Here is a 14,402-nt window from a genome sequence, read left to right on the forward strand (position 1 = left end):
TAGTCATCTGTGTACGAATTTTTCTTTTAAGCAGACATTTCTTGCATACCTCGTAGTCACCTTCATTCATTTTTCCTTCCTGGTGATGCCTGCCATGTGCAAGTCTTGACAATGTAGCCTAAGGTCATATCTGAGACCATTCCGCTATGGTCTGATTTTTGCTGTTGGCAAAGTAAGAAACCGGTATGAGGGTAAGTTTGAAATATTTGAACAATGTGAAAAGTCTTCAGATTAAATCCTGCTGATTATGGAATTATGGCTTTTAGTTGGCTATAAGAGGCCAAATGGATAATTCAACTAGAATGCAGTTTTAGATTCTATAGAAATTCACAGCATGTGTTCCGAAGTCCTGCAAATGTTAAAAGTAGCCAATCTGTATGAACGCCTGTTTCTGTGCAGTGGAAATAGCCGAACACAATTCCGATAGCGAAGGAAAGCATATCTTTGCTCTTCTTGGATAGTGAGAAACATAACTGATATGGGCTATTATGGACTCTTCAGACCTGTATCCATTTATCCCCTTTTCAGTTCATTTGCATTGAAGCCTTGGGTAGAGTGTTGAGACCTCTGCAAACCAACCAATGGAACGGATATGCACTTAATAGGGAAATAGACCTTTAAGATCATATATTCCTCTCTCAGCAATTCTTTGTCTTCCTAAAGCAAATTCATCTATTTGCAAATTCATCTATTTGTATTGCTAAAGAATACAATGTTTCTGACAAATTTTTGTACCATGCAGTTTCTTGATTGTCTGTATTAATGCCAATCTTGTATGACTGGTCTGCTACAAATCCCAATGTATAGTAGGGATTGTTTTGTTAAGGGGTAGGGCTCCCCCCACATGATTGTTGGTATTAGTCATCTGTGTTCAGTGTCTTTGACTGAGGAAGGCTTTCGTTTCAAGTTTGGATTGTTTGTCGGTTTTTTTAAAAGCAACGAACTTAGTCCATTTTTTGAATGTGGTGCTGGTTGCTGGGTGACGTTGTAACTAGCACTTCCTCCACGAAAAGAGAGTGTTCTGCTTGTGGAAGGGCTCCTGTGGAAGTACTACTTGGGATGCGGTGTCTTTCTCTCACTCTCACACACACACACTCACCTAAACCTTTTTTTTAGTTGACAAGGAATTTTGAACGAATTTAGGATATTTTGGGGATTCTGGATCAAAAAATGGAATTGGTTATACTGAATCAGTTCTAGTCTTGTGGGTATAACATAGTCACTTTATATGCAGATTCATACAGCTTCCTCATGAGGAAGCGAACACCTTGAGGAAGCTTCTTGAATCCACATATAAGGTGGCAATGACGGAAGGAAATGATTCTTGTCTGAAAGGGCTCACAGCCTCTTTTTTAGAGGGACATCAAACATTGGTTGATGCACGATACTGGAATGACAAGGGACAGTTGTTTACCCTCTGTTAAGTATTTTTTAAAAACCACTTTAATAGGTGCCTCTTTGCTCAGTTATCAAGTTCTGTGTATGAAGGGGCTGAGTACTGATATGCTACTGATATGATGAATTTTAGTTGTAAAGTGAACATTTTTTCCCCTTGATGGCTTTTGTTGCAGCAGCACCATATGCTCATGCACATGACCAGTAATTTCAGTTCTTAGTCTCTAGTGTGTATGAATGTGTGTATGCATGCATGCATGCAAAACGAACATGATAATGCTAAAGTAGCACACAGTAGATGGCTTCATAGGCTGAAAAGCAATGGAGAATTTTCAGAGCCATGACATTTCAAGAGAGAACTAAAAATGTTTGACCTCCTCAAAACAATTCAATTATTGGGACAAGAGAACTCACACTGAAGAGAGCACAAAATCTACTTCCATAAACAAAAAACCCACAGGAAATAGTGATAAATTGCTGCTGCAGTGCATGGAGGGGTAGATAGAGTTGATGTCTTCTCTATAGCAACAGAGTTAGTAACTAAGGCTGGAGCAACTAGCAACAACAGAATACTGTAAACCTAACCAGGATAATCTATATTGCTTCTCTTTAACACGCTTCTAAGAAACAGACAAGCTTTGCTATGTTTATCACTTGACACACTGTTGGTACTCATCCTAGGTCTCCTCCTAACTTGCTAACCAGCTTCAAACCCTGATTAAATAGGATGTCCTGCTTAGCTTTAACTATGGTTAATGCTCATACTGAGTCTTGTGATTGTAGCTAGAAAGGAGGGGAACCTCTTGTTTCTAGGGGGAAAGGAGCTTTGGGGAGGGTGTGTGCCATCCCATGACTAAGAGGTCAGCTCTGTTGTACATGCATGGGCACATAGAGGCTAGCAGGCAAGTCTTTTTATTGATGTATTTAAGTATTCAGGAAGATCAACCACTGCACTTGAAGTGAATTTTCATCTCCTTAATATAGGCGTAATCCTTTTAAAGACAACCATGCACTATAACAGCTTCAGGGTTAAGTTAGAAAGGAAGATGAGGAGCCTGAATTAGAAAATCTTTCATACTCAGTTGATTAGTGGATTATCTCAAATGGCTTCTGGACAGCCATTATTGGGAGTATCTGTTTCACTATTGCAGCAAACTGTATTCTAGCAGTTGAGGTTAATTGTACGAGTAGCACCAGTGAACCAGTTTTAACCTTCTCCATAGTAGGTGCAAACCGATTCCTGATTTTAATGGACGATCACTTTCTGCCCTTATCATCAAAATTGATTTTCGATTTACATTTTAATGCTTGCTAATGTGACTGCAGTTCCAGTTTTATTCATGGTAACATGTAATGTTTGTTTTAAGGCTTGTCTGCGTTTTGTGGTGGTTTTTAATAGTGCATGTTTGTTTATACAGCTCACTGATTTTGTCTGCCTTACAGTGTAGCAAGTGAAGCTGAATTATGGTAGCACTTCTCATAACTTTTTCACATGAGAAAATATAACCAGTGAAAGATACAGAAATAGGAAGCTACTTTATACTGGGTCAGACCTGTGTCCATCTTGCTTAGTGGTGTCTCCTATGACTGGCAGTGGCTGTCTGGTGTCTCAGGCAAAATGTCTTAACGTCCTTTGGAGATGCTTAAGGTCCTTTGGAGATGTCTAAGATTGAGCCTAGGACCTCTTGAATGCATGCAGAATATGTGCTCTACTACTGAACTCTAACCCCCTCCAGAATTTATAAGTTCTCTGACAGATCCAGCTTTAAAAAAAATTGTCCATCTGGAATTAAAAAAATCATCCCCAGGATTCATCACAGAGGAAAGCATAATCTTGCAATCTTTATGCACTTTGCTCATGAGACAAATCTTTATATTGATTAACCTTGCATTATTCTACTACTGGTTAAATGGAATGAGCAAAGAGCTATTCAGAACAATGGATCTTCTGCTAATTCTCTCTCACTTCAGACCCATGTAAATATAGCTCCAGCTCACTGCAAGCTATGATAAGGACGTTATTATTATTATTATTATTATTATTATTATTATTATTATTATTATTATTATAAGTATTTATATACCGCTTTTCAACTAAAAGTTCACAAAGCGGTTTACAGAGAAAAATCAAATAACTAAATGGCTCCCTGTCCCAAAAGGGCTCACAATCTAAAAGATGCAAAAAGAACACCAGCAGACAGCCACTCAAAAAGACACTGCTGGGGAGAGGTGGGCCAGTTACTCTCCCCCTGCTAAATAAAAGAGGAGCACCCACTTGAAAAAGTGCCTCTTACCCAATTAGCAGGGGACTGCTATGTTATGTGCTCAGTGACATGTATTTTCCTTCTTACAAGCAAATTACCACTCTCTTCCCTTATTAGCATAAATCATAGTACAGAATGTTATTGCTCTGCTTGTGAAAGTTCAATAATTTTTATTATTTACAGTATTTATATACCACTTTTCAACGGAAAGTTCACAAAGCGGTTTACAGAGAAAATCAGACAAACAACTAATGGTGCCCTGTCCCCAAAGGGCTCAAAATCTAAAAGGATGCGAAAGAACACCAGCAGACAGCCACTAGAAAAGACAGTGCTGGGGTGAGGAGGGTCAGTTACTCTCCCCCCGCTAAATAAAAGAAGAGCACCCACTTAAAAAGTGCCTCTTATCCAGTTAGCAGGGGTTTATAAATGGAGGTTAATAAAGTTAAAAGTGCACAGGTGCTAACCATGTTACTACTGTAAACCAGTGTTTGAAACTGCTTTGAAGAGGGTTTTAAATCCTGGTGAATATGATTAACTTTAACCATAGTTAGTATTTGTGCATATACAATATACTTTGTGCGTATACAATAACAGTGGTTCCCAAACTGTGAGCTGCAGATCCCTGGGAAGCTGCACAATCATCCCTTTTAGTCCCCTCCCCCTTCCTCAAAGTCAGTATTCTCGGAGGAAGAGCCAGAGAAAGGTGGAGACCAGGGCATTGTCTTTCCTTCTTGGCTTGCTGGTACTGCCTGAGCCCAACGGGGTTTTCTGCTCCTATTTACTTGCACCTTTTTGGTGTGATGGTTAGCAATAAAAGCAACTTCATAGTAATGAATTGCAGGAAAGATGGTAGGGAGAGAGATGAGAGACTGGCACTTTGAATGGTTTCCTGACCCGTTCACCAGGAGGTGAGAGCAAAGCACTTCTGCTGCCCACGGCATCAGTTTTTTCTGGTTTGCAAAGGCAGGAGTTTTCAAGCAAAACTTTGCTTCTGTGTCTACTGAATGCTTCCTTGACACTTAAAATGTCACTGTCTTCTGAATTTTATTTATTTGTATAACCATTGTTTCTTAGTTATGCCAAGAGTGACGTTCTTGCATTAAGAATGACTTGCAAAGTATGTCGTATTTTAACTACTACTTGCCTACTGTCCTCAGACTTACATATGAGACTACTTACCCAAAATATATTTATTCCACAGAGACGGAAGGTTTTAAGATTGACACCATGGGCACCTACCATGGAATGACTTTGAAGTCTGTAACGGTAAGTTGGAAAAATTCTTCCTGAAGCATTTTCATACTGAATTTTCTTTTTGCTTTCTACCCTGAGTGGAGTCTGCCAGGCTGTATAGCAGCAAGCAAGTCTGCTTCCAAGCCAGTCTTGGGTATATGTGTTGAGCTGGTCCACTTTTTGAAGTTGTTTAGGTCTCTGTAATCTTTTTAGATACCTTTCTGCCTGGAATGGTAGGGTTGATGCCAGTACCCTGTCTAGTCACCAGACTTAAAGTTGATTAATGTTGTTTTGTATGAAAGAGGCAGGGGAACATCCCTTCCATATGACTTGATGGTGTGTTTTTTAATGCAGATAGTTTCCCAAGCAATTGATAACAGTGTCTCCAAAATGAATTTTCAGCCCATGATTGTCTTCAATTGTTGGCTTTTATGGAAGTGGGTTGCACGTTCTCAAACAAATGCTGTTTTGATCTTCCTACCAGTAGGACAGATGCTACTGAACTAGTATAGATGCCTCATTAAAGACTTTAGCCATCTGTATGCCTGTATAAATCTGATGAATAGACAGCACTAAACAGTCTCCAGAATCTGTTCACCTACTTCTAGTTTGCTCTCCTAATTTGAACATAAAATAATGCTTGGAATGTAAATGTCTCAAAACCAATTAGACTTAACTTGTTTAAACTTTTCCCCTTTCTAATAAAATTTTAAGTTCTTACTATTGCTGCCCAACCTTTAAATGTTGGCCTGTAATTCAATTTGGAGACTTATTTTAAAACAGCTAATCGGTTTTGTGCTGAATCTGCATATTCTGTGTAATATGAAAGAAAGCATTCATAGATAAGCAAAAGACATGAGTTTTGTTATTTTTTTGTTTAAAAGAAAACGAAGAGTTGTTTAATTAAAAATTGGAAGTGAAAGTTGGCTTGATAATATTCACGTGAAGCTTTAGGGGTTGTAGATATTTGGCGACAAATGAATGGAAATATAGAAGAGTTTACTTATTATTCAGAAAGACACAGATCATTTTCAAGAATAGATATGTTCTGGGTGACGAAGGATATTGCAATAAAAACTTCTAAAACAGAAATTCTATCAAAGACTCTTTCAGATCATAATCCAATAACTATGACTATTAAGAAGAAACCTACAACATATAGATGGAGATTGAATGAATTGTTGTTACAAAAAGAGGTTATAATAAAGGATGCTAAGCAGAAATTAAGGGAATTTTTAAATTTGAATTTAAATAAGGGAACAGAAATGAGGATAGTTTGGACGCTAGTAAAGCTTTTATGAGAGGTTACTTTATTCAGAAAAGCATAGAATGGAAAAAAGAGAGACAAATTAAGTTTCAGAAAATTGAGGAGGAAATTAAAAAGAAGGAATATGAGTTAATAGACGTCCCAGGAGATTAAAAAATAGTACAACAAATAAAAGATTTACAGCATCAATTATCTTTGATGATGGTGAATCGAATGGAAATTAAATTAAAGTTTGTGAAACAAAGATATTTTGAGCATGCCAATAAACCAGGGAAATGGTTGGCCTACAAATTGAGGAAGCAGAGAGAGAAGAGAGTAATTTTAAAATTGCAGGAGGCGGGAAAAATGTATACTGATCAGGAGGATATAAAAAAAATAATTACAAATTATTATGCTAATTTATACAAAAGTCAAAAAATAGATCAAGTAGAAGTAAAGAACTACTTGGATAAACAAAATTTACCAGAAATGTCTGAAGAACAAAGGGAAATTTTAAATAATAGAATAACTCTGTGTGAAGTTGTAGAGGCAATAAAGAAGATTAATATAGATAAAGCTCCAGGTCCAGATGGTTTAACAAGTAGATTCTATAAATGTTTAGAAGAAGAAGTAAGTTTACCATTGCTTAACACGACAAATGATATTTTGCAGACTGGGAAAATGCCAGATTCATGGAAGGCAGCAAATATAACTTTGATTCCTAAAGGACAGGATTTGATGGTTATAAAAAATTACAGACCTATTTCCTTGTTGAATAATGATTGTAAAATATTTACAGCAATTTTAGCAAACAGAATGAAGAAGATATTACAAAATCTTATACATGAAGATCAATGTGGTTTTTTACCGAAAAGACACATGAGTGATAATATTAGAATAGTATTGGATTTGCTGGAATATTATGATAAAAGGATAGAGAAACAATTAGCATTGATTTTTTTGGACTTTGAGAAGGCATTTGACAATTTGAGTTGGACTTTCTTGATTGCTGTCTTAGAGAAGATGAACTTTGGAGGGAACTTTATTCAATGGATAAAGTCAATTTATACATCACAAACTGTGCAGGTAGTGGTAAATGGAGAACTATCAACAGTGTTTGAGATTCAAAAGGGAACACGACAAGGATGTCCATTGTCGCAACTTTTATTTATACTTGCCCTAGAAGTGTTGTGTAGAGATATTAGACAAGATGAAAGACTACATAGTGCAAAGATTAAAGATGAATGCTTTAAATTAAGAGCATTTGCAGATAATATGGTTTTGATTTTAGAAAAAACTTTAAAAGACATAGAGTTGTTGATGGTTAAGTTGAAGAAGTTTGAATCATTAGCAGGATTTAAGATAAATAAACAGAAAACTAAAATTTTATCTAAAAATATGAATGAACAAGATCAATCGAAGTTAATGAATAAGACTGGGTTCAAAGTGGAGAGGAAGATTAAGTATTTAGGTATTATTTTGACAAACACAAATTGTATGTTATTTCAAAATAATTATGTTAAAGTTTGGGGTGAAATTAAAAAAGATTTTGCAAGATGGGAAAGGTTGAAATTATCTTTTTTGGGAAGAATATCTGTAATTAAAATGAATGTACTACCAAAAATGCTTTTTCTCTTCCAGAATATACCAATATTACTTTCTGATAAACCTTTTAAAGAGTGGCAGAAAGATGTGACAGGTTTTATATGGCAAGGGAAAAAACCAAGAGTGAAACTTAAGATTTTGCAAGATGCAAAAGAAAGAGGAGGTTTAGCACTGCCTGATCTGAAGACTTATTATGCATCATGTTGCTTTCTGTGGCTTAAAGAATGGATATTGTTGCAAAACAAAAAATCGTTGAAGTTAGAAGGATATGATTTAAGATTTGGTTGGCATGGATATCTTTGGTATGATAAGTTGAAAGTGAATATGGAATTCAAGAATCATTATGTTAGACATGCACTGTGGAAGATATGGAATCGTTATAAGAAAAGGTTTTACAACAAAATTCCACTCTTAGCTTCACCACAAGAAGCACATTTTGGTTTGGGAACTGTACCAGGAGATAAATGGTTATTGTATAAGAACTTATTGAAATGTAATCAAGGTCAATGTATTTTGAAGTCTAGAGAGGAATTGATTGTAGAGGATTTTGACTGCCAATGGTTTATGTATTTACAATTATTAGAAAGATTTAAAATTCATAAAAAATTATATGGTTTTGAAGAGGGAGAGACAATATTGGAGAAACAATTAAGATCAGATGAGCAGGTAATATCTAAAATATATAAATTGCTTTTGAAGTTTGAAACAGAAGATGAACAGGTTAAAGAATGCATGATCTAGTGGGCAAAAAATGTGGGTTATGAACTTTCAATGGACAGATGGGAGAAATTATGGATAAAACAGACAAAATTTACTTTGAGTGTTAGCATTAAGGAAAATATATATAAGATGATCTATTGTTGGTATGTGACACCAAGTAAATTAGCTAAAATGTATGAAGCTGTGTCCAATAGTTGTTGGAAATGTAAGAAACAAGAGGGAACATTTTACCACATGTGGTGGACGTGTTCAAAAGTTAAAAAATATTGGTCACAAATTCATGCACAGATACAATTGATCTTAAAAACAAATATACAATTGAAGCCAGAAGTATTTTTATTAGGTATGACAGATGAGTATGTGGAAAGAAAAAATGAAGTTTTATTTTTGTATATGATAAGCGCTGCCAGAATACTTTATACTCATGCTCAAAATTGGAAGACTATGAATATACCTTCTGTGGAGGAATGGTAGATAAGATTTATGGATTATGCGGAGATGGATAAATTAACAATTTTGCTTAGGGAGAATTCAACAGAAACCTTTTTGAAGAATTGGAGTCCAGTTATTGTTTTTTTGAATCAGAGAGAGGATGGGGATTTGAGGTATTTTGGATTTGAAGATTGATTTTGAAGTATTAGTGGTATAGATTAACATTTGTTAATGTTTGGACTGTATGTATTTGGATTATAAGTATGGGAATGTTTTGGCTTCGCTCGTGCTGCTTTATTGGAATTTTGTTTATGTATGTATTTTTCTATTTTATGTTTATTATAGTTAAATAAATAAATAAATGACAAAAAAATAATATTCACGTGAACATATTCATGGACAAACTTTGTAGATGAGTGCTTATTCTGTCAATTCCAGAAATGACTCTCCTCAGAAAACTGTATATTGCTCTGCTGCTGGATATAAGTCAAAATGCTATTGTACACATTACTCTGCAGGGACAATTTCTTACAACATGATGTTAGTATCTGTCACTGGGAGATATGGATGTATCACTTAATAACCAAGTGAGTTTGAATTTGGGTTTGAATTTATGGGTTGGTTTAAAACTCATTTTGATTTCTTAATTAGGGTTACCTGCTTCTGTCTGTGGTAGATACACCACATTTTCTCTTGATGATCTTGGTTTACTAACTTAACCTTATAAATAAGACTGAAAGTTTTTAGGTTTTACCAGTCAAATCTGCCTGCAGATACCTATGTGTTATAAATAACACATAAAAAAGACTTATAAACGCATATAAAAAAAACTTAGGCCAGTTGAGTTTGGCCCAAGTTGAAATAACTTTGTAATGCTCCCTATCCTATTGCTTGAAGGCAATTTCTGGTTGCCAAAGATTATCAGGCAAGTGGCTATTTACAAGCTATTCTAATCTCTCTTGTGTATGGGTTGCAGTCAAACTCATTTTCTCGTACTTAGAGTCATGTGACAGATCAGACTCTGCTTTTTCCCTTGGGTGTAATACTCACCCTGCAAGCATGAAGAACTTTAATGCCACAAAGTCCTTTGAGGCTTCCGCTCAAGGCTGTTTGAATGGGGTTGTTCCCGATGCTTAGGCAGATAAGGCATGAAGGATGGCCACAAGATGGAATTGTTGCATCTGTTTTGTAATTGTCTAGCACAGTGGATCCGAAACCTTTTAATATTTGGACCCACCTAAAAAAATCACTTTATCAGCCTTTCAATGTGGCTATAATGGTGATCGGGTAGCAGTGCCCCCCTCAAGTAGCAGGTTGCTTAACCCTTGATGCAAATAGCCTAATCTGCCTTGTCAGTTTCATGACTCACTAAAATTTGGGTCTTGACCCACTGGTGGGCCATGAACCCACAGTTTGGGAACAGCTGATATAGCATCATATGCTTAGATAGGTTAAACTGGATAGGCAGTTTGCAGTGGTTTGTCCTTAATCTCTAGAGAGCAGCTGAGTGCACAAAACTGCACTGCTGAAGGAATGCTTGTCAATTTACCATTGAGTAATTCATTGAAATATTTGAGTGAGTAGAAAATATGCCGTTTTCCTGGGTCTACTACTACTAATTTTGACCTGTTGCTGTTCAACTCTAGTTTCTGTAATTTGTGACTGGTGTGTGTGAAATTGAGAATGCTCTTTATTTTAGTAATTGGAAGCCAAATAAAACATGGTTCATCATTAACTCAAGTTTCAAATGTGTTATAGTAACATGTGAGTTAGCACTTAGCGTAAAAGTCTGCTTTGTTTCTACTGCCTTGTTATCTGTGACAAAGGGTGCAATCCTAACCCCTTATGTCAGTGCTTTCCAGCATTAACTTAAGGGCAATGCAGCTCTGAGGTAAGGGAACAAACATTCCCTTACTTTGAGGAGGCCTCCGTGAGTGACGCCTAACTGCAGGATGCAGCACACGTCCCATTGGCCAGTGCTGGAAAGTTCGGACATAAGGGGTTAGGATTGTGCCCGCTCATAGAATGTATTACTGACTGAAGGGTGAGCTTCTTCAAAGTTATTTCATTGTAAATAACCCATACGTTTGAAAGGCAAAGGCTTCTCTAAAATCTCTTTTCAATTAATTTATTTAATTAATATGCTTACACAATTCTGTATAAAGAATTGACTTCTAACAATTCTTCTAGGGACATCCACTAAAATGGAGTGTTGGGAGAGTGAGAACAGACAAAAAATATTTCTTTACTCAGCGTGTGGTTGGTCTGTGGAACTCCTTGCCACAGGATGTGGTGATGGCGACTGGCCTGGACGCCTTTAAAAGGGGATTGGACAAGTTTCTGGAGGAAAAATCCATTACGGGGTACAAGCCATGATGTGTATGCGCAACCTCCTGATTTTAGAAATGGGCTATGTCAGACTGCCAGATGCAATGGAGGGCACCAGGATGAGGTCTCTTGTTATCTAGCGTGCTCTCTGGGGCATTTGGTGGGCCGCTGTGAGATACAGGAAGCTGGACTAGATGGGCCTATGGCCTGATCCAGTGGGGCTGTTCTTATGTTCTAATGATCTTCTGAGGCTGAATGATAGCATTCATTATTTTGGATAGCTGAATGCATGCACTGTACCCTCCACTTTGGTAAGGACTCCTCTTTGTTCCTGAGGGAATGTCCTGTAACTGCTTTGTGAAGTAGTATACAATACATAGAGAGTGTAGGTAATCTTGTACATATTGCACAAACTTTCAGATACAGCCTTCTTCCTACCTCGTCCTATTTTTGTTTATTTCTGTGGATTTGACTATAGAATAATTACTTATTTACCTTAGTTCTCAAAATTAAAAACAGAACTTCACAAACTATAGTACTGCTAAGAAAATGGATTTTTTCCCCCTGAAGATAGTTTTTCATTAACTTTATGCAGTTGTACATATTGGAGTTCTGTGCATGTGCAGACTCTTCCTCAGAAGCTTCTAGAGCTTTGTCATAAATATTCTGCCCCTGTGCATATGTGGGAAGAACCTGCACACCGTTGCATGCCTCAGACATGACTAGAACACCCAATCACTTTCAGTAGGTCTTTTTCTACTACCATTGAAGCAGCATCTTGACAGCATTTCCCTTTCTTCCTTGTCTTTCATGCCCCCCCCCCCAAAAGACTTAACTTTTCTACTTTGCAGTAGAACCCTGCTTTATGATGGGTTCTCCTTGGCAAAACAAGGCTCATACACAGTAGGTTTATGATTGCTACCCAACCTAATCTTGTGGGTGAAAGATAAATCAGTCATCAAGTGTTTGGTAGAATCTCACCCAATAGCAGCGTGATTAACATTGCAGATGTGTGAATACTGAAAGAAGGATTTATCTGAAGTGCAAACCTATAAGCCTTTGAGGTAGCCTCTCAGCCTGGTAGGAACATTTTTAACATGAGCACATTTAGGCACCTTTTAAATCACTTTTTAGATAGGGAAATAGTTCTGTAGAGGAAGTTGAAGTCTTGGAACAAATTACCAATCTCTCAAGTGCCATTGTACAATTTTCTAAAATGATCCTTGAGAGACAAAGTTTAAAAGTCCTAGACCAACCACAAACCTAATGGTTGAAGCCTGGCTTAGCTCCTTTGTTTTCACCCAAGTTCCTTATTTTTTCTAAACTTGTCTTGAAAACCTGAGGTGAAAAAATCAACTTGTACTTCATGTTTAATTTTTTAATAAACCAACTTTAATGGACATCAGTGGTGCATATGCTGCATTAAATATTGCCTTATGATAATTTCACTGTAAAACAAAGCATGAATGACAGATTATGTACATAACATTATCTCCATTTATCTCTTCATGAGTATGATACATTGATCCTGTCCCTTTTTTTTTCTTTTTATCCTTGTGTGGGCAAAACTCTGTAAATTCTGAAGAGTGTGAATCATGGCAGCTTGTATAGCATTTCTGTTCTGACTAAGATTTATGCTTGCTAGCAAAATTGTATTAAATTTTTATAGATAAATGTATCTTCAAGAGCAGGAAAAGTCACCCTAAAATTAAGTTGAAAGAGAGGTGCTTAAAAATGCAGGAGATTGGTTTTCACCCAAAATGGTGCTTCATATATAGATTGCCCAACCTAGTCAAAATGTCTTGGTTGGTTTGAGCTTGTGTCTATTGAACAGGAGCGGTATATGAAGAACTTCTGTGGGGGATGCAAAAGCAATCAAATTCAAAAGCAATCAAGTTCAAATTCATTGTGTTTCTAAGTAGTTTGTAGAGACACCACCCTGAATAATTCATTGCAAATGCATAACTGAGCCTCTTGTTTGTGAATTTTCAGACTATATTATCGTAGTTAGGGCAGTTGTTCCCAAACTTTTGAGCGCCATGACCCACCTTGTACTCTGCAGTGGGTAACAATGCAGTGCTTAAATCTTCCCCCAAAAGCCTGCCTTGGAGTCCCCAGAGGCTGCTTATGGGTTGCACCGGCTCACAACCCACTGCATTGCCCTCTGAGGGCTTCAGAATGCCTCCTGGATGCAACAGGGAGTCATGGAAGTAAAACTGAAGTAGCTTCGGGTCATGTCTGGAGGGCATTTTGAGGCCCACAGAAGCCAGTGGAGCAGGTTGCAGGCCAGTGCAACCCTTAAGCAGCCTCCTGAGATTCCAAGTAAGGCTTTGGGGTTCAGATTTGAGCATTGCATCGCAATCCTATGTACATCAGGTTGCAACCCACAGTTTGGGAAATGCTGAGTTAGGGTATCTGGTTGTTGCTGGTCTTAGTTTTGATACCATTGAGCTATGCAACCCAATAGTGCTTTTTAGGGTTAAATACAATAAAGTATTTTTTTGGGTTATGTTGGCTTTGGGTAGATGATTGTCATCAGTAGCCAGTTCCTTTTCAGTATAGAGATTATGGATACTGGGGATCATAATGAAAAACTCACTAAAAAGATGAACTTTGTGTACCGTGGAATGGATGCAGACAGTTTTAGTTTGAATGTCTTCATCAAATAGCTTCAGCTTCTTTCCCAATGCTACTTAATACAGTTACCCAGTTCAAACCATAGTTTGTAACTACATGAACAATCATTGGACTCATCCAGTCCATCCCTCATACCTATAAGCACTGCATTTGCTTTTCTGTTTGTCAGCGAAACAGGCATCTATGGTTTTCCCAAACCATCTTCATCTTCGGTCCTTAGCTGGTGCTTGGAGAGCACTTGTCCTCTCAGCCAGCGCACTGCTGCAGATGCCACAGGGGTCTATATGTCATTCATGACACACTTCCACTCTTAAAAAACCATTATTTTCCTTGTACCAGAATGGGAAACTACATGCAAACCGTGGCTTCTCATTTCAAGACAAGTCATGGTTTGTTCAAACCATACTTTGTTTGTTTCATGTGTTACCCAAACAGGAAGACAATCACAATACACAAAGAGAATTGAGATTTTGAGTTTCATTTGCATAGCACCAGACTATGGTTTTTGAGGGACGCAGTGGTGTGGTGGGTTAAACTGCTGA

General features: G+C 37.2%; 1 protein-coding gene across 1 annotated transcript in view; it reads left to right on the forward strand.

Annotated features, from left to right (window-relative positions):
- Positions 1-14,402, forward strand: part of CDC73 (cell division cycle 73) — a 126,829-nt gene that overhangs the window by 46,150 nt on the left and 66,277 nt on the right. The window contains exon 10 of the mRNA XM_066625898.1: positions 4,861-4,925. Within this exon, the coding sequence (XP_066481995.1) occupies positions 4,861-4,925 (65 nt within the window). The remainder of the gene's footprint in view (positions 1-4,860; positions 4,926-14,402) is intronic.

The sequence above is a fragment of the Tiliqua scincoides genome, chromosome 4 (genome assembly GCF_035046505.1).
Source record: "Tiliqua scincoides isolate rTilSci1 chromosome 4, rTilSci1.hap2, whole genome shotgun sequence".
NCBI classification, from domain to species: domain Eukaryota; kingdom Metazoa; phylum Chordata; class Lepidosauria; order Squamata; family Scincidae; genus Tiliqua; species Tiliqua scincoides.